This window comes from Somniosus microcephalus, chromosome 10 (assembly GCF_052327205.1).
Source record: "Somniosus microcephalus isolate GS21.2 chromosome 10, FLI_Smic_1.0, whole genome shotgun sequence".
Classification (NCBI taxonomy): domain Eukaryota; kingdom Metazoa; phylum Chordata; class Chondrichthyes; order Squaliformes; family Somniosidae; genus Somniosus; species Somniosus microcephalus.
The window spans coordinates 19,378,852-19,404,463 of record NC_140996.1 but is presented as its reverse complement, the minus strand read 5'-3'; the positions used below and the strand labels follow the sequence as shown (position 1 = coordinate 19,404,463).

General features: G+C 47.3%; 1 protein-coding gene across 1 annotated transcript in view; it reads left to right on the top strand.

Moving 5' to 3' along the window:
• The window catches only part of LOC147111453 (kelch-like protein 1), a 474,153-nt gene that overhangs the window by 232,287 nt on the left and 216,254 nt on the right, over positions 1–25,612 (top strand). The window contains exon 4 of the mRNA XM_085998465.1: positions 9,011–9,207. Coding sequence (XP_085854591.1) covers positions 9,011–9,207 — 197 coding nt within the window. The remainder of the gene's footprint in view (positions 1–9,010; positions 9,208–25,612) is intronic.

Here is a 25,612-nt window from a genome sequence, read left to right as displayed (position 1 = left end):
TTGCTGCTCTATCCTTGTATATTTGATGCATCACCTCTATAAATGGCTGTGCTGTACCATGCCATTTCACTTCTAATTTCTCTCCACTGGGATGATTTTTCTTGTAACTTCTTCTTAATGGTCTGAACAGGAAGAAATTATTCTCATTAAAAATACACCAGAGGGCACCCGAATGATTCAAATAGCGTGGCCCATTTCTATTTATAATCCTGATTTAAAGCAATGCCATTATACGGAATTGTCCTACCAGTGTTCAGTGGAAAAATATTAAACCATGAAGTGCATATCTGTATTAGATATGAGTTAGTTCAGAAAGATTTACAAGCAGTCAGTTGAACATTGACAAATGTAGCCGTGGAAAGCTATTTGCATAAAGTTACACATCAGTGTGACTTGAAGCTATTTTTCAAAAATCGTTAACCTTTAATGGGACTTCATTCTATTTGTTGGTCACTGCCGTTGCTGTAAAGCAAGGCTGCGAAAAGCTTTCGATGGGATTTAAATGTGGGTGTGTACTTTACGTGAAAGTTCAACTCTTGCGATCCAACATGCGATGCTATCTCGGCTACCAAAGGCAGACGGCAACGCAAATGTTGGACATTTAACCAGACCCAGAAAAATAGCCTTGGCATTGCTGTCTGGACCTGGGCAATGCTCGCGTACTTTCTAAAAGCTGGCACACTACCAGTCTCCGATAAGGTCAGAGAACTAGCCTAGAACCAGGGATCACAGCTTCAGAATAAGGGGTTGGCCATTTAGGACTGAGATGAGGAGAAATTTCTTCACTCAGATGGTGGTGAATCTTTGGAATTCTCTATCCCAGAGGGCTGTGGAGGCTCAGTCATTGAGTATATTCAAGACCGAGATCGATAGATTCTTGGATGTTAAGGGAATCGAGGGATATGGGGATAGTGCGGGAAAGTGTAGATGAGGTGGAAGATCAGCCATGATCTTATTGAATGGCGGAGTAGGCGCGAAGGGCTGAAGGGCCTACTCCTGCACCTATTTATTATGTTCTTATGTTCTTAACTGGCCTGAGGTCACCTGCCCACCTTGACAGCTGAAGACTGGGGGCAGGCCTAAGCAGAGGAATAATTTCATATCCAGAAGCAAAAAAGAAACCCAGCATTTTCAATGCTGGAAGAGCAGAAATAATGATGTTTCTGGCCGGACTGACTGAACTACAAAAACGCTTTGGCCCCAATTTTAACTCAACCTGCCTGACAGGAACGGGAAGGATAAGTAGGTAAAATCGTAAAAAAAAATCGACTTACCACCACCCTCCCCTTTTCCACTGGAAACCTGTTGATAGCCATTTTAACTCCAGAGCTGATGGAGGTGCCTCATGAATGAATTCAAATCGGGGTCCGACGATGTCAGAAGTCCTGCCTAGTGACAAAACCCATTGAGTAAAACCTAACGCGATTGGCTTCATGAACTGAGTGGCATGACTGGAAGCTGCATTTTGAGAAGTACTCGCCCGCAGGCACTCGATTCTTTAGGATTGTGAGCAGTGCATTTCCAAGGCACTTCTCAGCTTCCAGTTGGCTTTTTTTTCTAACTTTTTGTTTCTGCTGACCTATGCAGCCTGTTGCAGCAGGACCTGCTGTCTGCTGGACCAGGGGGGAGGGGGCATGCTTTGCCAGTGACTATCAAAGTCAACACCACCCTTAACATTTGCGCCACGGGATACTACATGGGGCATTGCACGCATCTTGCAGTCTGCGGCGCACAGTTCAATCAGACAGGTCATCAATGCCCTCGGTATATTACCTTCATCATGGATGCCAACAGCCGCAATGAGAGAGCTCTAGGATCAAAGGGCCAGCTTCCCTCATGTCCGGGTCAGGGTAGACTACACTAAGTAGCTATTGGGGTACCAGAAGACATGCCAGCAGCTTTTGCCAACAGAAAGGGCTTCCACTCCATCAATGATGAACTGGCGTGCGATCATCGTGGAAAGATAACGCAAGTCTGTGCCAAATCCACTGGCAGCTGCCTCGGTGCCTTCATCCTGCGGCACTCATCCATCCCTCCACTTTTCCACCCATCCAGGAACATCCAATGATGGCTTCTGAGAGACGTGACATGAATCAGTCATTCAGGAAAGAAAGACTTATGAAATAATACTGAGCGGCCTACGGGTGGCACTGTCCAGGGAGAGTATAAATACTCGGGCACGGGCCCAGCTTGCGCAGGACATTCTTAACAGGAACTAGTGAAGGACACAACTAGACCTCCATGTTGTAAAACAGTTGATTAAAGCTTTGTTTAACGCTTACACCAAGTGCCTAGTAGTTTTCTTATGTCAAGACGCACATTGCCGATGACATCCCTCGGTCTGAGTTCTTCTGGTCCGATACTGCCTGACCTGCTGAGGGTTTCTGGCATTTTCTGTTTTTATTGGAAGAGAACAAGATTGGGGTTGGTGTTGAAGTCTCTCACAGCGGAACAATTTGGCGGTGCTCCCTGTCCACGCTCACACGAAGAATCCCCAATTCACTGAGGCTATGGAGGGCGGCCAGTTTTAGTAGAACTGAGCCTTAGCATAAAGCACTGTCTTCTGGGAAGCAAAGGAGAAAACTGACACAGAATTTTTTTTTTAAATCAGTGTTTAGATCTCATCGATACTGACTGCAACTTGGGAAGCTCTTTGAGGAAAAAAGAAATAAAAGGGGAGAAATTAGTATGGCTTGCACCACATGGCGCTAAAGTGCCGTTGACAGCTGTAACGCCAGCTGATGCCAGTACCAGCGCCTCGTGCCATATTGGTGTTGCCATTAACCTTGTTCGCCAGGGAGCTCGCCATGATGAAGATCATGACGTCAGTGAGTGTGCAACGCTCATTGGACGCCCGATCTCCAAACTTTGTTTTAGCCAAGGTACTTACCAGCCGGAGAAAGCAACGACAGGTTGAGCTGGCCTGCAGCAGCAGGAAGCCGGCTCCAGCGACGATATTTAAAGGGATCCTCACCAATCACTCGCACCTGTCAGGGTTTCTGCAGTTTGGGTGGCTGGGTGTTACTTCCTGCTACTGGAAGAGATTTCCTTAGTCAATTCAAGGTTTTTTGGTATCTGGGAGTGTTCCAGGAAATACAAAACTCCCTCATTATTTTTGAAAGGCTTCTAAGTACAACACTTCACTCACTTAATGTGCAGTTAGTGTGTGGCCACAGACACTGAATCCTGAATGTGAATGCTCGCTATCCTTGCAGCAGCCACAATGCCTTCATCCTGCACCAGACTGGTGTGCCAGCACTCTTCCAGCCACCACATCAAGCTCAAGGGTGGCTGCTCGGAGACCAGGGCTATCCGCACTCCACCTGGCTCATGACTCCCCTCCGCAACCCCAACACTTGTGCCCAGCACTCATATAATGCGAGCCATGCTTCCATCAGGTTCCGCTGCTTTGACCGCTCAGGAGGAGCCCTCCAGTGTACTCCGGAGTGAGTGTCCCATTTCATGGTGGTCTGCTGCATGCTCCACAACTTGGCCATCATGAGGGCGCAGCTCTTGCCAGCAGGGATTGCGGGACCACCTCAGGAGGAGGAGGAGGAGGATGAGGAAGAGGAGGAGGACGATGAAGAAGAGGATGAGCAGGAGGAACAGGAGGGAGGGCAGAGGCAGCGAGACAATTGGCCTTCCGGACAGGCTGTCCGTGACTGGCTCATCAGACTGCGATTCGAATGAATGAAACCACAGATCCCTATTGCTCACCACATCTCCATATCATCTTTGTCTCATGCCATATCACAGCGTCCTCCTGAGCACAAAGGTGACATGAGAGAGAACACAAAATAATCCAAACACCATTAATAAATGTATCTATAAATATATCAAACATAGCACATGAATTCTAATAACTAATGACCCTTGTGCCTACCATAGTTGAATAGCTGTCATTGTGTGCAAGGCGTGAGATGTGGATGTGAGTGTTGCTAGGTAGAGATTGTTGGTGGGTGAGTGCTGGGGGTGTGGTGCATTGAGCAGTGTGTGAAGCTTGTGGTACAGATGGTGGTATGTACCATTTGTTGAAGCCTTCACTCACCCTGACCACCCGTGTGAGCTCGTTAAACTTCCTCCTGCACTGTGTGTGGGTCCTGGGGACCACAGTGCTGTCTGTGATGTGGTGTGCCACCTCCCTCCACATAGTCGGCAGACTTGTGACGAGGGTCTCATGCGAGTTGGTACAGGACCGCCCACCTTCTCGCCACCACTAAAACCAATGCCTCCAAAGCTTCCTCGGAAAACGTCCGGGCTCTCTCCCTGGGGCGGCGATCTGCCATCAGCATTTGTAAATAAGTGCTCCTTCTCCTTGTCTTCCTTCTTATGTTTGCTGAGGCAGCTGCACACCCAACAATGCTGAGAAGGAGGTGCTGCAGCATCAATGGTCCTCCCCTTTAAGTAGTGAAGGATGCCTGCGGCAATCATTACTTGTGCTTAGACTACACCCGATATTGGTCCATCTTTTCAGTGTAATGTCAATGAGCTTGGGTTTAGACGAGAATCATGGTTACAATAATTTTAATGAGGAGTGAGGATGGGTTTTTAGACGAGAATCATGGCTGCAATCATTTTAATGATTGAGGACGAATTTTGCGTGCAGTCTAGACAATTTTCAACTGCTGCTGATTAACCATTTTTAGATGAAACCCCACCCATTCCTTGGCTATAACAAATTTTTAGCCCTTACTTATATTTCTATAGCACCTTTTACGACCTCAGGACGTCTCAAAGCACTTTACAGCTAATGAAGTACTTTTGAAGTGCAGTCTCTATTGTGATTTAAAAAAAATTGTTCTTGGGATGTGGGCGTCGCTGGCAAGGTCATCATTTATTGCCCATTTAGGAGCATACAGCTGCTACAAACAATTTGTGGAATAGCACAATGTTTTAAAGTCCCTTCACATGAAAAGACGTGTGATTATCCTGTACTATTATTAGAAGTTTATAAATAAGTGCATTCTCACATGCACCGATAATAGAAAAATTACCAACATTTCTTTAATTCACTCTCAGGATGTGGGCATTGCTGGAAAGGCTGACATTTAATCCTCATCCCTAGTTGCCCTTGAGAAGGTAATGGTGGGCCAGCTTCGCGAACCACTGCAGTCCGTGTGGTGAAGGAGCTCCCACAATGTTGTTAGGTAGGGAATTCCTTCATGAGTCAAAATCCTGGAACGGCTGATATATGTCCAAGCCAGGATGGTGTGTGTGACTTGGAGGGGAACTTGGCGGTGATGGTGTTCCCATCCACCTGCTGCCCTTGTCCTTTTGGTGGTGGAGATCACAGGTTTGGGATGTGCTGCCAAAGAAGCCTTGATGAGTTGCTGCAGTGCGTCCTGTACATAATCAATAGTGCAGCCACGGTATACCGGTGGTGGATGTTAAGATTACTGGATGTAGTGCCGATCAAGTGGATTGCTTTGTCCTGGATGGTGTCCAGCTTCTTGAGTGTTGTTGCAGCTGCACCCGTCCAGGTGCGTGTAGAGTATTCCATCACACTCCTGACCTTGTAGGTGGTGGAGAGGCTTTGGGGAGTCAGGAGGTGAATTACTCGCCACAGAATACCCAGCCTCTGATCTACTCGAGTAGCCATGGCATTTATGTGGCTGGTCCAGTTGACTTTCTGGTCAGTGGTGAACCCCCAGGATATTCACAACACTACACTTTTGGTATTGCTGAAGCTCAGTTGGCTACTAGAAAAAAACAAAATTATTTCTACAGTTGTAGTAAATTGGATGCCAAGGACTTTTTGTAAGATAATAAAGATGAGGTGAATGACAGCTGATATAAACGTTCTTAGACTGATAAGTCTTCAACGACACAAGATAAATTTCACTTACCATAATATTTTGTCAGACTTCTAACATGATCTTTACCATCTGTTAAAGTGTATACTTCTTCCAGGATTCAAGATAATTCTTACAGAATGTAATTTGGCAAATGTTAAAATAAGTTGACGTATTTATACAAATATAGCTATCATAGGCTTGTGGGAGGAAATAGTTTTCCAGGTGTTAGAATCTCTGGGCCTAGTGTAGCGCATAAAATATGATCTTGCATGAACCATTATTTATTGAGACGACGTTTCCACTTGTGGTGAGACCAAAACTAGGGGCCATAAATAAAAGATAGTTACCAATAAATCCAATAGGGAATTCAGGAGAAATGTCTTTACACAGAGAGTGGTGAGAATGTGGAACTCGCTACCACAGGGAGTGGTTGAGGCAAATAGCATCGATGCATTTAAGGGGAAGCGAGATAAACACATGGGGGGGAAAGGAATAGAAGGATATGAAGAGGGCTGGGAGGAGGCTCGTGTGGACCAGTTGACCCAAATGGTCCATTTCTGTGCTGTAAATTCTATGTAATTATTTTTGCAATGCATCTACAGTGGGGTCTTGTTACCACTACAAGAAGGTTTATATGCTTCAGATGTCTGGATGAATAACTATTCATAACAGTTGTTTGTCATACACAAGCGATCTCTAGATTGTAGAATGAGCATAAAAACTGATAGCGTTAGGAGAGTTAAAACACTGAGTTTGAAAAATCTTTTGAATAGTTTTAGAGGAGTTTAAAGCAAGGAAGCTGGCTATTTGGCCCATCCTATTGGTGCCAGCTCTTTGCTACAGAAACTCTAAATGAATCACACTGCCCTGCTCCCTCCGCATAGCCTTGTATCTTCCTTCTCTTCAAATATTTATCCACTTTTCCCTTAAACATTGCAATGGACTCTGCCTCAAAGCATTGCACGTTCTGATGTGCCTCTGTATCAAAAAGTTTCTCCCAACCCCTCTCCTCATTCTCTTACTGATAACTTTAATTTGATGATCCCTTGTCAATCAGTCCCAGTCAGAAGCACTGTTTTTTTTCCTTATTCACTCTATCAAAACTCTTAACGATTTTAATGCCCTCTACTAAATCTTCGCTTGGCTCTCTCTGCTCCGGTGGAAGAGTCCAGTATTTCCAGTCGCTCTTCATAACTGTAGTTTTCCATTCCTAACATCATCTTGGTGAATCTGCACTGTGCACTTGAAGTTTTAATCTCCTTTATCTTATGGGACATCGGGAACTGTACAGAACAACTATGGCACAACCAGAGATTTATCTGTTTCATTACTTCTTCGCTCTTACACATACTTATGCACATACCAAGAATAAAAGTGGAGCAGCAATGATCCTGGGGTACACCACTTGTTTTCCCTCATTTGCAAAGGTCCTAATGCCTTTTAAAGGCCCCAGCCCAGGCCCTGAATGCCTCTTTGGAGGCTTATACCAATATGGGGTGTGATGCACTTCCAGCGGAAAATGCGCCCGCGCCTGTCGCCCACCATATTGCAAGCTTTGGCTCCTGTTTTACGCCTGTCAAGCGGGCGCATGCAGTGTCATCACAACCCTACTGTGTAGAAAATAATTCCGTGGGCTGGGGTGGAGGGGTGGGGCAGTTTCAGATCATCAACTCCCACAAGTACTGCAGTTTAATTGCAATGCCTGGGTGGTGCGGAGCTTTCAAATCACCAGGATTCGGCTTCCCTTGAGAGGAATTTCAAGGTATGGAGGGAAGAAAAGATGTAGCTCACCAGAACACCTCCCCCACTTTGAAAAATATTGGGGCTTTGGATAAAGAGAAACTGTAGTTCAGCACACTGACCCCCTCCTACTGAGAACTTTGGAGGGAGGGAGGGACAGTTCATGACTCCCTCCACTGGCCAGATGATAATCTCGACCTCTCCTCATTAACCAGGATTGGTGAGACACAGCCCATTCAGAATAAAAAGGTGCTGTTCCACAGTCAGATTGGTGCTGCGACAGTTTGGTAATGTAGAAGACTCTTGCAACTCAAAATGATTTCACTACTTTTTTTAAAAAAGAATTTTTTTTTTTAACCAGAAGAAAAAGAACATTTTAATTGGCGCAGAAGACTAAATGAAATTCCCGAACAAAATGTCTTTAGAAAGAAATTCATGTGCCATTGCAGATAATGGAAGTGTAATGGTTGTGGTACTGGGCTGGCAACTGATTGGCTGTAAGTTCAAATCCCACTTGGGGCAAGTTGTGAAATTGAATTCTATAAATCTGGTAATTTGTGGGCTGCCACCAGAGAAAAAGTGGCCATGAAAGTTACGTTGTAAAACCAAATATCCTTCAGGGAAGAGAACATGCTACAGCTAACTTTTCTGGCTTTTACACGACTTCAGTTCAAAATATGTGGTTAACTCTTGATGCCCTCGGGGGCAACTGGAGAGGGACAATAATTGTCGTCTCTCCAAGTGTCACCCACATCCCAAGGACAAATAATGAAATGTGAAAATTGATTGTGATGTGTGCCTAAAGCATTTTTAAAATGACTTGAAAATATCCCTTCCTTCATTTTGAATAAGTTGAGGTATGAGATGGAGGAACAAATACCTCCTTGAACTTGCATCACTTCATCCCCAAATCTAAACCCTGACGTTGTTAATATGGAGCTCGATCTTTTAGGATCAATTCAATCTTTGCTGTGATTATACATTTGCTCACCCGTTACCCACTTGCATTATTAAAGAAATATCTGTTTAGATTTTCTGAGTGAGGTTATATTTAACGCTCAATTAACCCATTTGAAATGAATGAGTAAACAGCGGTGTTAAAATTGTGCTGATTGGAAATTCTAGGTTAGCATTTCTATGCTGGAGGAGGGGAAACCGTTATGCATCATTTGTTTTGCAATTACTTAATGCGTGCTGGCACTTTCACAATGCAGTAATTTATATCACATCTCAGTGATTGCTGAACAAAGGTTTGTTAAACAGTTCGGAATAAAGTCATTTGTCTCTTTAGCGTAGAATTTGCACACAAACTGTTGAAATCTACTTTTTTAATGGTTTTCATTATTAGTGACAAGCAGGGAGAACAAAGCGTGACACTGCGAATAATAACGTTCTCTTTTGAAAATCTTTGTTTACCGTGTCCCTCATGAGAACATATTTGTCACCGTGTGTTTTGGGAATGTATTTGTTTTCAGGCTGCCTTGAGTTAAAGGAGGAGACAATCGAGAATCTCTTAGCAGCTGCCTGCCTGCTCCAACTCTCCCAAGTGGTGGAGGTGTGCTGCCATTTCCTGATGAAGCTGCTCCATCCATCAAACTGTCTGGGTATCCGTGCATTTGCCGATGCTCAGGGCTGCACTGAATTAATGAAGGTGGCTCACAGCTATACTATGGTAAGGTGACAAGAGATGTTTTATTTCCAATCACCTTCTTGCATCACTTCTTCCTTGCCCCCGCATGCACACTATTCTACGTGAACAGACTTTCTCATGGATGCTGCCAGTGTTCGGGCTGGCCAGTTCATTTCTGCCAGAAACTTCAAGTGGAACTCAAAATGTTAATGACGATTGCATTCCTGGGCTAAATTTTGTACGGGTAACTTTAACAAGATCAATGGATGGGAATTCCTGTGGGGAGCCCACTGACTTCTGTGCCTAATTTGTTGGGCTATGGGGAAAGAGCAGGGGAGTGGGATTAATCTGATAGCTGAAAGAGCTAGCACAGGCACAATAGGCCGAATGGCCTTCTGTACTGTGCGATTCTATGATATGCTTTGCTGGTGAAGCAAAGCTCCACATCGGGAGTGAAAATGTGTAAATTGACTCTGTTATATGTTTGATGTAGCTGCTAAACTACTTTTAACATTGCAACCCTCTATAAATTTTGGGGATTGATCCTGATGAGAGTATTTTATGTCTTTTTTAAACTGTTTAAAAAAAAAGTGATATTTAGATTCGTTTTGTCAGCGTATCCATAGTGCTTCACCAGGATAATATTATTCTGTGTCATTTAGAATTTCAAACGGGCTTCCCTTCCTGAAGGACCAGAATTAAACAAAATCAATCTTCGTTCTCCCAATAGTTCCGCAGGTTTATGCATTGAGTGATTGAAGCACGTAGGCTACAAAGATCCTGTATTTGATACTCGATCTATGCTGAGTTAATTGATCACCACTGATTTCAATGGTAAGGGGATTCCAATCGGGATCAGTGCCCCTGGTTTTGGCGGGTGAAAATCGAGTAGGGTCCTTGCTCCCTGCTCCCGATTGCTATCCAGTGAACTCCCTTTCACAACAGTGGCTACTTGGCTGAGGTTCTCGTGACTGGAGTCCCTGAAATCCTATTCCAGCAAGGACTCGCTGCTTTCAGGAGAGAAAGGGAGGGGAGAGCTTTGAGCACCGTTGCAGAAAGAAGCATTTGGCAAACTATTTTGTTGCTTAACAAATGCCAGCACCGTGGCATAAGTGATATTAAAACCCATTCACTCTGAATTTGGATACATTTAGATGATTGTGACTCAAATGATTGTCAGATGAGGAGGGTATGTTATCATTGTTTTCTCCATCCTGTGTCTGTACTAAGAGATCTCTCATGGTATCACAACTCAACTGTCTTAACAGGGATTCTGTTCTTTTTACTTGATACTGATTTTGGATGGAGTGCTGGGCACAGTTGGATTAAAAAAAAACAAATGCAGCTTCCTAAGGCACCAATTTGGTTTCCAATCACTACCATCAGGATCCAAGCATTGCTGAAATCATACGTAACTGTAAGAGTCATGAAAGTTTAAGAAAGTGTAAAGAAGAAAGAAAATACCTTAAATTATTGGTTAAATATTATGGTACAGTATGTATGTACATTTGTTTATTATTGATGGATATTCTAGTATAATATAGTTAATTTACCGGACTGACTTATTGTATTGAGAACCCCCCTCTTTTCTTGTTCCAATAGTATAGTCTGAGAGACCCCCTTTATTCTTGCTCCAATGGCATAGTCCTTAAGCTTGTCACATGATATATCCAGCCATTTTTACAGTTCAAGCACCACGAGGCTAGGAAAGGTAGAAGCTTTGATGGCTGTGGAGCAATACAGTTTTTGACCGTGTTTAAACGTGTTTTACTTTGAAATCCTGTTTGAAATGTATTACAGTAAACAGTTAAAAGACAAAGTTACGTTTTGGAACGATTTATTTCGACACGCGTCTACTCGTTGCTAAAAGCCTCAAAGCTAAAGCTCAGTGGCTGCATATTGATAACTACGGAGCGCCACTACAGTAACAATACACATAACCAGACTCTTTCATCAGGCTCTGCTCGTGTACATTTAAATGCTTTGAAAATGGCATTTTGACATACTGATTATACATTCCAACATTTATATACAAATTATGACAATGTGTGGCATATTCTGAAAGTATAAAGTACTTGCATTTATATAGCAACTTTCCCAATCTCAAGACATCCCAAAGCGCTTTACAGCCAATGAAGTACTTTTTTTTTTAAGTGTAGTCACTGCTGTAATGTAAGAAGTGTGGCAGCTAATTTGCACACAGCAAAGTCCCACAAACAGCAATGTGATAATGACCAGATAATCAGTTTTAGTGATATCGGTTGAGGGATATATAGTGGCCAGGACACCGGGGATAACTCCCTTGCATTTCTTTGAAATAGTGCCATGGGATCTTTTACGTCCACCTGAGAGGGCAAATGGGCCTCGGTTTAACGTCTCATCCGAAAGACGGCAGCTCCGACAGTGCAGCAATCACTCAGAAATATACTGGAGTGACATCTTGTGCTCAGGACTCTGGAGTGGCACTTCAGCCCACAACCTTCTGACTCAGAGGCGAGAGTGCTACCAACTGAGCCACGGCTGACACTCGCTCGATAGCAGATTTTTCTTGAGTGCAGGGAGTGACACATGGAACCCATGTAGCTGTCAAGTCTCTTCATACCAAACTTATGACCTTGATGAAGAGTAGGGGTTTGTGCTTTGTGAATATTTAGATGCTTTCTGACCACAGAAGCTATGTGCACATCAGCGACAGGTATCCCGGCAGTGGCCGGACGATCACAACTGCCCCTTTTATGGTGAGCTGCTCTTGCTCCCAATTTTCCAATTTCCCCTCAACTGTGTATGCTACAAGCCAAGACCGAATAGGGGACAGAAGCTGCAAAGCAAAATTTGCTGGGGTGCATCTAAGATTTGGACCAATGTTGGAACATTGCGCCAGAAGCTGCATGGAATGTATCACAATTGTGCTGAAATATTAAAATCCGTCTCAGTCTGAGTCAGAGACCAGTACCAAATAATAGTTTACAAAAGCAAAACACTGCGGATGCTGGAAATCTGAAATAACAACAGAAAATGCTGGAAACACTCAGCAGGTCAGGCAGCATCGAGGAGAGAGAGAAACAGAGTCAATGTTTCAGGTCAGGTCCCCGACTCGAAATGTTAACTCTGTTTCTCTCTCTCCTCGATGCTGCCTGACCTGCTGAGTGTTTCCAGCATTTTCTGTTGTTGTTCCAGATAATAGTTTGTTTGGTTATGTGGACACTATGGAACTGAACTGCTCTAGATGACCAGTAAATCTCCTCCACCGTGGGGACATTTAAGCATCTTCTGTGCTGTTCTGAGATATTGAAAAATGTAAAAGCAATAAAGTATCATTTTAATGCACTGTACTGTCCCGGAATAGCTTTCCGTGGCGCAAAATATATTGATATAGACGTTTCTGGCACAATCCATAAAAAGTAATGAAATAGAAATTGAAAAAGCCCCAGCTGTTCAGTCGAGATATTGCTGAATTTATTAATACTGTAAAATGCATTGAGACTTAGTACCCTAAGTATTGGTGAATCTCATTATATATGCTAATAAACAGGCCGGTGCAGGAAAAGTGTTAGCATACATGAATAAGTAATGATGGTCATTGCCTGTGAAGGAGATAACCATCACACGTGTGGGAATCAGCAATGTCCTCATAAAAAGAATTTGGAGTAATTGTGGCAGTTGGTTGCAAGGGATAGAAACACCAACATAAAACACATGATGATAGTTACCACTTTTTATAATTCCTTCTCATCCCATCATGCACCATACATGAGCAGAGTAAAATATATAATCTGATAAGCAAACCATGATCATTCTGAGACAACACCGGGCATTTTAAATTTCTCCACATAGGAACAGGAGGCGGCCATTCAGCCACCTCGAGCCTGTTCCGCCATTCAATTAGATCATGGCTGATCTGTACCTTAACTCCATCTACCGCCTTTGCTCGGAAACCCTTAATCCCCTTCCCTAACAAAAACCTATCAATCTCAATGTTTAAATTTTCAATTGACCCGCAGTCTCAACTGATTTTTGGGGGAGAGAGTTCCAGATTTCCACTACCCTTTGTGTGAAGAAGTGTTTCCTGACATCACCCCTGAACGGCCTGGCTCTAATTTTAAGTTTATGCCCCCTTGTTCTCGACACCCCCCACCAGAGGAAATAGTTTCTCTCTGTCTACCCTATCAACTCCATTAATTATCTTAAACACCTAGGGGGAGAAATTGGGTGAGTAGCGCCACCCGTTAGCGCCTAAAGAGGCAGCCAGTGGCTGTAGCGCCACTGGCTGCGTCTCCGGCGATATTCAGTAGGGGCGCTAATGGTGGCGTTAGGCATTTGCGCTGCGCCGCCACCGATGACGTCATCGGTGTGTGCAGCGCCCCATTCGTGCGCCGTTCACGATATTTGGTAGCGAACGCCGCAGTTGCGCCGTTCGCTACCCGCGCCCGGTTCATGGGGCCTTACTGTGCCGGCAGCGGCGCAAGTGAAGGTGGAGGTGCGGGTCGGCCGCTTTTCCAGCGGCCGCCTGCCAGCACCTCCGTCCCCGGCCTCCTAATCACCCCCCCCCCCCCCGTGGCATTGCCGGCTGTTTCCCGAGAGCCCGGCACTTCTCCTTGGTGCCGGGCTCATTTGCCGGCACTCGCGATCGGGGCTCGCGCTGTTGCAGGCACCTCCCCCTTAACAGTGGGAGGAAGGCCTGCAGTACCGCAGCGTGCCGTGCCGCGGTGTGTGGCGCTGCGGCACGTTGCGCTGCGATAATCAGTTTCAGCACCCTAAGAGGGACGCGGAGCGCCTCGAGCCTCGCCCCATCTCCCTCGAGGGGCAATAAAACTGAATATCTGGTGATCGGTATCACTCCGATCGCTGCGCTAAATCCTGCGCTCCGCCGACTTTTGCGCCACTTTGGCGCCCCAACCCAATTTCTAGGCCCTAGAATCATAAAAAGTTACAGCGCAGAAGGAGGCCATTTCGGCCCATCGTGTCCGTGCCGGCCAACAAAGAGCCTAATCCCACTTCCCAGCTCTTGGTCCGTAGCCCTGCAGGTTACAGCATCCCAAGTGCACATCCAAGTACTTTTTAAATGTGGTTAGGGTTTCTGCCTCTACCATTCTTTCAGGCAGTGAGTTCCAGGCCCCCACAACCCTCTGGGTGAAGAAATATTCCCTCAAATCGCCTCTAAACCTTCCCCCAATTACTTTAAATCTGTGCCCCCTGGTTTTTGACCCCTCTGCTAAGGGAAATAGGTCCTTTCTATCCACTTTATCTATGCCTCTCATAATTTTATATACCTCAATAAGGTCTCCCCTCAGCCTCCTCTGTTCCAAGGAAAACAGACTCAGCCTATCCAGTCTTTCCTCATAGCTAAGATTCTCTACTCCCAGCAACATCCTTGTAAATCTCCTCTGTACCCTCTCTAGTGCAATCACATCTTTCCTGTAATGTGGTGACCAGAACTGCACGCTGTGCTCTAGCTGAGGCCTAACTAGTGTTTTATACAGTTGAAGCATAACCCCCCTGCTCTTGTATTCTATGCCATGACTAATAAAGACAAGCATTCCGTATGCCTTCTTAACCACCTTATCTACCTGGCCTGCTACCTTCAGGGATCTGTGGACATGCACTCCAAGGTCCCTTTGTTCCTCTACACTACTCAGTGTCCTACCATTTAATGTGTATTCCCTTTCCTTGTTAGCCGTCTCCAAATGCATTACCTCACACTTCTCCGGATTGAATTCCATTTGCCACTGTTCTGCCCACCTGACCAATTTATTGATATCTTCCTGCAGTCTATAGCTTCCTTCTTCAGTATCAACCACACAGCCGATTTTAGTATCATCTGCAAACTTCTTAACCATACCTCCTATATTCAAGTCAAGATCGTTGATATATACCACAAAAAGCAAGGGACCTAGTACTGAGCCCTGCGGAACCCCACTGGAAACAGCCTTCCAGTCACAGAAACATCCATTACCCTCTGCTTCCTGTCTCTGAACCAGTTTTGAATCCAACTTGACGCTTTGCCCTGGATCCCATGGACTTTTAACTTGGTGACCAGTCTGCCTTGCTAAAGTCCATGTACACTACATCATATGCACTACCCTCATCTACCCTCCTTGTTACCTCCTCAAAAAATTCAATCAAGTTTGCCAGACACGACCTTCCCTTAACAAATCCGTGCTCAATTAGATCACGGCTTAATCTTCTGTACTCAAGGGAATACAAGCCTAGTCTGTGCAACCTGTCCTCATAACTTAACCCTTTTAGCCCCGGTATCATTTTGAAAAATACACATAAGACCAAAGTTTGTGTTATGTGTTGGGTAGTTCCTACTCTTACTTCAGATTTTCCATCCTATATATTTTAGATTACTCCCGATGCCTTCCAGATCATCTTCACTGGCCTTGATATCTAGATGAGTAAGCTTTCAGTACTGTGCCCTGGATAACACTAAAAAAAAAACAACCTTTTGAATAATTATTTATTTTAGCTATTGGAATTAATTTAGCTCTCTGTTCGATCCATCGATCCTGTCTGCAACAAATGGTAGAGCATCGCAGTGTGAGAACTCATTTTAGGTGCAAATTATTGAGCTAATTTATTTAACGAAAGAGGGAGAAACAATGTTTGCTAAATACACTTACTTAGGGGCACGGTAGTGTAGCTGTTATGTTACTGGACTAGTAATCCAGAGGCCTGGACTAATGATCCAGAGAAACTCAATTCAAACCCTACCATGGCAGCTTGGAAAAAAAAACAACTGGTTCACTAATGTCCTTTCAGAGAATGGTTCTTTCCCAGTCTGTCCTATATGTGACTCCAGTGCTGCACCAACGTCACTCTTAACTGCCCTCTGATGTGACCGAGCTGAGATTACAGTAGCTCAAGCGGAAGGTCCCCAACATCAATAAATGCTGAATTAACAACAGAAAACGCTGGAAAATCTCAGCAGGCCAGGGCAACATCCATGGAGAGCGAAACAGAGGTAACGTTTCAGGTCGAAGACCCTTCGTCAGAACTGAGAAAAAAGCAGGAAATGAAACGGATGAAAAAGCAAGTTTGGGGGGCTGGGAAATGGGGGAGGGGATGAAAGAACAAAAGGGAATGTCTGTGAGAGGTGAAGAGACATTCTATCGTCTCAATAAATGCTGGCCTTGCCAGTGATGCCCAAGGATGTCTAAAAGAAAAATAACAGTGACAAATGTTAACAAAGGGCTAAGTATCATTGCCTCAGGCTTCATACGCTGACAGACCGACCGGCTGTGTAATTCCACATTTTCTGTCTTTAGTTGAAGCAAGAAAGCAGGTCAGCTTCATGCAAATGATGTAAGGCCTCATCTGGCTCAAGCTTTCCTAAGGGCCTGCAACCAAAGATGGGAGTTGTTCAGTAAATAACTGGTTGATACACCAATGAAAAATGGGGAAAGTCTGCAGAGATGGGCACCACCACTTTCACCCAAGCCTCAATTACCCAAATTCAACCATATTAGGGTACTTCACTCATTCACTCCATCCACCACCGGCGCACCATGGCTGCAGTGTGTACCATCTCCAAGATGCACTGCAGCAACTCGCCAAGGCTTCTTCAGCAGCACCTTCCAAAGCCACGACCACCACCACCTAGAAGGACAAGGGCAGCAGGCGCATGGGAACACCACCACCTCCAAATTCCCCTCCAAGTCACACACCATCCTGACTTGGAAGTATATCGCCGATCCTTCATCGTCGCTGGGTCAAAATCCTGGAACTCCCTCCCTAACAGCACTGTGGGAGTACCTTCACCACACGAACTGCAGTGGTTCAAGAAGGTGGCTCACCACCACCTTCTCAAGGGCAATTAGGGATGGGTAATAAATGCTGGCCTTGCCAGCGACGCCCACATCCCATAAAATGAATTTAAAAAACCTGATAAATGCCCTGATTTGCATCACTTAGTTCAGTGTCTACCTCATGCTCAGAACATGTTGTAGAGTTTCTGAGAGCACAAAGGACAAGGGCCTAGAAATTCAGTTGCGTGCGCCAGCCGTTAGCGCCTTAGGAGGAGTAGATCTCGAGCGCTAGGCACTTAGCGGCCGGGCGCAGGGCGATCTGCGCCTACGCCCAACTTCAGTAGACATTTAGCGCCGGCGCAAAGTGTTTGCGCGCGCTCAGCTGCGCGCGCAGCTTATGACGTCATTTCGTCGTGCAACGCCCTTTGTGCGCCCCAAACCGGAACTTCAGTCGCGCCCGCCCAATGTGGGCATGGCGGTGCTAAGAACTGTGAAGTGGAACGCAGCAGAGGCCCTGCGGGCCTCGGGGAGCGCTAATTAAAGGGCACTTACACTGAACTATAAAGGCCAGCCATTTTGCTGCAATGACTTTTGTGCAACGGATTTCTGGACAGAGACCAAGGAAGAGACCTTACTGATTTGGCCCAACATAGGAGAGGTATTTTTGGCTTCTGGCCAGAGCTTGGAAATTTGCCTCATTGTGATTTCATTGTTTGCAAGTATATTATGGGGGCTGCATGGGGTTCCAACCCTCAGTTCCAGCATTATGTGCGAAGGGCTCGCAGACGCCGTGTGAGAGGGGCAGCCATGCCTAGACGCAGAGGGGCCATCAGGCGTCGGCAACGTAGGCCTTACCCACTCAGGGAATACCGCCAGCAGGTGTCCTATCTCACCATGACTGCCGCGCAGTGTGTTAAGGGGCTGCGCTTCAGAAGGGAGGTGGTTGCAGAGATCTGCCAGCTGCTTCACAGAGATCTGCGTCCACAGCTGATGTGCAGGACGTCTCTGTCGGTGGAAGTGAAGGTCACGGTGGCTCTGAACTTTTATGCAAGCGGCTCCTTCCAAGCCACTGCTGGGGACATAGCTAACATATCCCAGTTCGCCGTGCATCGCTGCATCCGGCAGGTCACCGATGCCCTTTTCACAAGGAGACACCAATTCATCTCCTTCCCCATGACCCTGGAGAGGCAGGAGCAGCGTGCAGTCGGATTTGCGAGGATCGCGGACTTCCCCATGGTGCAGGGCGCCATTGACTGCACGCATGTGGCTTTGCGGGCACCTATCGACAATGCCGAGGATTACCGCAACCGGAAGGGCTACCATTCCCTCAATGTACAGCTGGTGTGTGACAACAGGCAGCGCATCCTAGCTGTCAATGCCCGCTTTCCAGGCAGCAGCCACGATGCATTTATCCTGCGCCAGACTACTGTGGCTGACATGTTCCAGGCATAGCCTCCCCCAAGAGGATGGCTTATCGGGGACAAAGGCTATCTTTTGTGTACATGGCTCATGATCCCGCTCCGCACGCCCAGGACCCCTGCTGAGGAGGCATACAACGAAAGCCATCAAGCCACAAGGAACATCATAGAGCAAACGATTGGCGTCCTCAAGCAACGGTTCCGCTGCCTGGATCGCTCCGGCGGATCTCTGCAGTATTCGCCGGATAGAGTCTCCCAGTTCGTCGTCGTTTGCTGCATGCTGCACAACCTGGCTATCCGCAGGACTCAGGCACTGCCACCTCACGTTGGACCACCACCTTAGGAGGAGGAGCAGGAGGACCATGAGGAGGAGGAGGAGGAGGAGAAGGAGTACCAGCCCAGGAGGGAGCCAGAAGGTCCAAGGGCCGTCCGTCGGCGGCTTATTGAACGACACTTCTAGGCCCCCTGTCAGGGAATGGCTTGTGGCAATGAAGGGACATGAATGCAGCCGCTCTGCAAGCCCTCAGCCGGTTAACGCAACAACCACTTCAAACATCAAACATGGACAAGCTGAATAAAGAAAAAGCTTTGTTGAACAAACTCAGGGCCCTTCCCACATGAAACCCAAAAACAGACAACACCCCCAAAAAACAGTCAAACACATGACTCACTCCCACAACCTGGGGAGGAATAACAAAACTTTTCCATCCAAATGGCCTTCATCCTCGGCCTTACCAAAACAACCCCCCCCATAGACAACACAACCACCCCCATATAAAAAAACATTTGGCAACACACTCTACTTTGTGTGCCGAGAGGGCGAGTCCTTGTCCAGCCTTTTCCGGCCCCTGGCCGACCTGCTGCTCCGCCTCAACATGGGCCCTGTGGGTGCTGCAAGGCTGGGGGAAGGCTCCTGAGGGGCACATTGCGTGACGGCAGATGCCCTTGGGGGTCGGCCTAGACGAGCTCTGGCCCTCGAGGGGCCGGCTGCTGACTGCTGCAGCTGTGGCTGGGCAGCATCAGTCTCTCCAGCAGCTCGTGGCAGCTTCGCTGGGGGAGTGGCAGTGGCGGCTGCAGCAATGGGGGCACGCTGGCTGATGCCAGGCGCTCGCTGCTCGCCTGAGACACTGGCACTCGGCCGGGCTGGCACTGCAGCAAGCGCAGCAATCTGCTGAAGGCCAGACCGCTGTGCTGCTGCAGCGCGGCGGGTGCCCTGCTGATGCCTGCCTGACACAGCGAGTGTGGCAGCAGTGAGTTCCCGTACTGCCCTGGTCTGTGCCCGCATCAGACCAGCCAGTGACTGCACGGCACCACTGATCAACTGGCCACTCGCTGCCTGTGCTGCCCTGAAGTCGTCCCGACTCGCGTCCTGTGCTGCCCTGAATTCGGCCCGACTCGCGTCCTGTGCTGCCCTCAATTCGGCCCGACTCGCGTCCTGTGCTGCCCCGAATTGTTCGAGACCCCTGGCCTGTGCTGCCCCGAGTTGTTCGAAACCCCTGGCCTGTGAGGCCCCGAAATCGGGCACACTATGAGCCAGGGACTCGATGGCCTCAGGCAACCGTGCCACACCCCCCATGAACTCGGTGTGCCGGCGATCCGAGTCCACGGACATTTGATCGAGGAGGCGCACCTCCTGGGCGAGGACCGTCTCCGGACTGGAGGCCGGACTCTCCCTCTGGGGAGAAGGCCGCCGAGCTGGCCGAACCTTTCCGCGTGGCTGGACGCCACTGGGCCCAGCAACTACACTCCCCTGCAACACTTCCCCCCTCTGGGGAGAAGGCCGCCGAGCTGCCCGACCCTTCCCGCGTGGCTGGACGCCACTGGGCACAGGAGCTACACTCCCCTGCAACACTTCCCCCCCTCTGGGGAGAAGGCCGCCGAGCTGCCCGACCCTTCCCGCGTGGCTCGACGCCACTGGGCACAGGAGCTACACCCCCCTGCAACACTTCCCCCTGGCCCTCCTCCAGGGAAGACGTGTCCCCTCCATTGCCATCCCCTGGCGCGGATGAGGGTTCCCCCGATGGGCCGCCTTCCTCTTGCTCCTCCTCGTCCTCCTCTTCCGAGGGACTGTCACTGGCAGCTTCAGGGACCTCCTCCTCACCAGCTGAAAGCAGGAAGGCACAAGAGTAGCTTTAGAGTGAGGACAGGGCGTCAGCGAGGGAGGCATGAGTGGTGGCATTCAGCGCATTGGTCGAACAGTGGCAAAGGATGTAGATCTGAAGCGCAAGGGGAACGAGAGAGGTCCAAAAGGTCATGTCCTTACCATTGTGGCCCAGCACAGGGTCGGCATCTCCACATGCAACGGGGCCAATCAGCCGGCCACCCATGAGTCGACCCACGCGCTCCTCCAGGTCACTGAGCTGCTGGAACTGGGGACGGCCTCCCCCGGTGACAGTCCGGCTCCTCAGATTCTGGGCCAGCTTGGCCTGCAAGAGAAAGGACAGCCTCTAAGTACAGTGTGGTGCCCTGTTGTTGTGTGCACTGCCTCCCATGGTCAAATAGCTTGGCCAGTGTGGTGCCCTGTTGCTGTATGCACTGCCTCCCATGGTCGAATAGCTTGGCCAGTGTGGTGCCCTGTTGCTGTATGCACTGCCTCCCATGGTCGAGTAGCTTGGCCAGTGTGTAAAGTGCAGAAAGTGCAATTGATGTTCATGCCAGTGCCATAGCTGCTGGATGAGGGCTGGCCATTAGGGCTTTGAGGTCCCTTTGCCCATAATGTGAGGTGCACATGCCAGGATGAGGAGGACACTGGAAAGGGTACTCACCCTGACAATCCGAGTGAGGTCGTTAAACTTTTTCCGGCATTGGACACCAGTCCTGGGGACATCGCAGGTGGCTGTGACCCTCTGGGCGATATCCCTCCAGGCTCTCCTGTACACCCTGGTGGCAGGCTTCTTGCCACTGTCCGGGAACAAGATATGGCGTCTCCTCTCCAAAGCCCTAACCAGCACCTTTAAATCATGGGCAGAGAAGCGCTGCGCTCGCTCACGGGCCCTCTGCATCCTTCCTGGCGCTATTTCTCTCCAGCAGCAGTGTTTAGGCCTAGCTGGAGGGCTGCAGTATCCAGGGCGTGGCAGCAGACCAAGTCGACCCTTCCCCCTTTAAGAGCTGGCCGGCGCCAGGGTGTCTGCTGTCAATCAAGAAATGACCGCACCTGCGCTGCGCCCGGCCTCGGCGGTATCAGTCTGCACCGCCGGCTTTGCGCCTAAAGATAGCCGTGCATCGCCAGTTTTAGCGCTCGAGCAAACTCCTTGGCCAAAGCTACTGAATATCGGCGAAGTGGCCTCCACTTTGCGCCGGGCGCAAACTTTAGCGGCCGCCTGACTTTACCGCCCCAAAAGTGGCTATACTGAATTTCTAGGCCAAGGTATTTGCCCTATAAATAGGCGGACCCATTGCATGTTTGACATTAATCTACAAACAAAACCCTCCGGTTGGAGAAGACAGAAGTAAAGATGTGAGAAATTCATGTATGTGAGCCAAGAAGTGAACATGGTGCTACAAGCAAGTTATGCTGTCAGATTTGCAGTCACATCTGACTATAGTGTCACTACTAAGTTCTACGCGAGTGGTATCCTATGTCAATGCGTACGGAATACATCAGCCCTAGGAAATAGAAAAATACAAGGGTTATTAAGCCGTTACAATGTACAATTGCACCTTTATGTAGGTTTCCGCAGACTGAAAGTGTGGCAAAAAAAAATAACATGACTTTTTGGCCGCAATTTTGCTCTGCCTGTACTTTCCTCATTGACCGAGTACATAGGGTTTTAGAGGTGAGTTCAGAATAAATATTTAAATTTGAATTGACCTGACTTTGGCTGACCTGATATAATCATAATCAACTTTATTGTCATTGTTAGTGCACAAGTGCAGTACAACGAAATGTAGGCTGGCGGCTCCCGAGAGTGTACATTTAGATTAAGACATTTAAACATTCAACATACATTTGGCTTGTAATACATTAACATAAACATAACCATAATAAAGTGCATTGGCAGATGTGCAGGCTTTAGAGTTTATTTGTGGAGTTCAGTAGGATGACAGCCCTGGGAAAGAAGCTGTTCCTAAATCTGGTCGTTCGGGTGCGAATGCATCTGTAGCGTCTCCCAGATGGCAGGAGGGCAAACAGACTGTGGCTGGGGTGGGTAGGGTCTTTGATGATGGTCCGTGACCTCCGTAAACAGCGTTTCTGGTATATGTGCTCTATGGTCGGTAGCCGGGTGCCGGTAATGCGTTGGGCAGTTATGACTACCCGCTGCAGGGCTTTCCGGTCATAGTAGCTACAGCTGCCATACCATACTGTGATACAGTTCGTCAGGATGCTCTCTATTGTGCAGCGGTAAAAGTTAGAGAGGATCAGGGGTGACAGGTTACATCCCTTCAGCCTCCTTAGGAAATATAGGCACTGCTGGGCCTTCTTCACCAGAGAGGAGGTATTGAGGGACCAGGAGAGGTCTTCCGTGATGTGGACTCCGAGGAACTTAAAGCTGTCCACCCTTTCCACCACAGCCCCATTGATGTGGATGGGGGTGTGACTTCCGCCTTTAGACTTCCTGAAGTCCACAATGATTTCTTTGGTTTTCTTGATGTTAAGGGCCAGGTTGTTATCGGCGCACCACTTCACGAGATGCTGGACCTCCTCCCTGTAGGCTGACTCATCGTTGTTGGTGATCTGGCCTACTACCGTGGTATCATCCGCAAACTTGATGATGGTGTTGGAACCATGAACAGCCACACAGCCACACATTAAAAAAAATCCTAAATTTCCGGCATTGTATTATCGATTTCTCCATCTGGTGCATGTGCGAGTGATGTCTTCTCCCCCTCCCAGCCTGACTCTTGGTTCAGAGCGCAAACTCATTTTTTGTTGTCGACTGTGGAGGAAATGCTGGAGACTGCTGTATAAAACCAAAAACAGTTCACCAGCAAATAGAAGGCAGGATGCCGGTCAGGTCCGAGGTTACTTGCCATGCAGAAAATTATGCTCAAGCTCTACATGATAATTTGACATGTTTCAACAGACCGCTGAAGTAGAAACAAATAATGACTTCTGATCTGCGCATACGATAAAAGGTCGGAGACTGCGATGGACCTTCAAAAGAAGGTGCAATATGAGAAAACACATTTTTGTAGGTGTTACCTTGACAAACGTTAATTGGCAATTTCTAGGATAACCTAGAATTTGAAAACTCTATCTTGGCAGATGTTTTCTCATTCTTTCTCATTCTCCAGCTGTCACTAGGTAGCAAGAATATGTATAATAATCAACACCGTGCACTTCAAAAAAAATTGGTTGTAGAGTGATTTGAGATGGCCTGAGAATGAGATAAGACATTATATAAATGTACGTTCTTTCTTTTCTTTACAAAAATATAAGTCTTTCTTTTTTTTCTTTATACATGAGGGTTTAAGAAACTGCCTGTTTTGAACAAAGTCTTTTAAGTAAAACATACCTTTTAATTTACTGGAATCCTAACTACGATTTTAAAATTCTCATACTTGTTATCAAATCCCTCCATGGCCTTGCCCCCTCTCTATCTCGGTAACCTTCTCCAGCCCTACAACCCTCTGATATCTCTACACTCCTCCAATTCTGCTCTCTTGTGCATCCCCGATTTTCATCGCTCAACCATTGGCGGCCGTGCCTTCAGCTGCCGAGGCCCTATGCTCCGGAATTCCCTCCCTAAACCACTCCGCCTCTCCACCACTCCTCCTTTAAGGCTCTCCTTAAAATGTACCTCTGTGACCATTGAGGCAGAAATTCCATTCCCTACGGGTGTGCACGCGCTGTGTACTCACCTGTAGGGCCAACGGAAATGCCGGTTTTAGGCATGCACAGCGTATGTGCTGGAAACCGGTATTTCCGATCTGTCAAGATCCTCTGGCTGCCCGGGAGAAGGGCCTCTCCGGGGGGAGAGTTTGCGCCTGGAAAAGCAAGGCATAAGGCCTGCTTTTACCAGGATAAGAGTTGGAAAAAGTTTAAAAAAATGTTTCCACTGATTTATCATTTAAAAATACTTTAAAGAAAGGTAAGTTTATTTTTAGCCCCGTTAAGAACTTTAATTGTTTATTTCAAAAAATAAAATTTTTGATTAAAATGCCTAATTTATGTAATTTAAAGTCATTTTAAAAATGTGATTTTTAAAAAAAAAATGTATTTAAAGTTTTACTATGTTTTGGGGGTGATCTCCATTCATATAATTGACAGGTCTTCCTGTCAAATGTATGAAGGGAGATTCTCTTCTCCGATTGGCTCCCCATAGCCCACGTGATCACAGGGACGCTGCAAACCGCCTGCGTCTCTGGCATACGTGAGCCCTGCGCACCGGCAATTTGGGGAGGCCCAGCAACGGAACTGTGCACCTCCCAGGAGCTCTCAGGTAAGGGCGTAGATTTTTCCAGATCGCAGCCCTCTGCCCGCGGGAGGCATGCGATCAGAATTTCACAGAAATCACAGAAATCACAGAAACCCCACAGTGCAGAGAGAGGCCATTTCGGCCCATCGAGCCTGCGCCGACACATATCCCACCCGATCCCGGTAACCCCTACATCAACACATATCCCACCCCTATCCCCGTAACCCCACTAACACTATGGGTCAATTTATCATAGCCAATCAACCTAACCCGCACATCTTTGGACTGTGGGAGGAAACCGGAGCACCCGGAGGAAACCCACGCAAACACGGGGAGAATGTGCAAACTCCACACAGACAGTCACCCGAGGCCGGATTCGAACCCGGGTCCCTGGCGCTGTGAGGCAACAGTGCTGACCACTATGCCACCGCGCTGGCCAATGGCCCAGAAATTCGGGTCTCCACGGGTGAGTACGCATTGGGTACTCCCCCGTAGGCCCAATGGACGTGCCGGTTTCCTGCATGCACTGCGCATGCACGGGAAACCGGCATTTCCGTTCCCCTGAAAGAAGGGGTTAAGAGGTTGGGTGCGTGCGCAGTAGAGGCTGCGCATGCGCATCGAACTTTTTTTTTTTACAGGTTTTTCCGGGAGGGTAAGTCTGCAAAAGTTACACATTTAAAAAGCAGGCATAAGGCCTGCTTTTTACAAGGTAAGTGGTGAATTAATTTAAATTAAAACATTTTTTCCACAGGTTTATTATTTTTAAATACTTTAAAGCAAGGTAAGTTTATTTTTAGCCCCGTTAGAAAATAAAATTATTTTTTTCAAAAATTTAAATTATTGTTTAAAATAGTTATTTCATGTAATTTATAGTTTATTTAAAAAATGTGATGTTTTTAAAACATTTATTTGAAGATTTAGT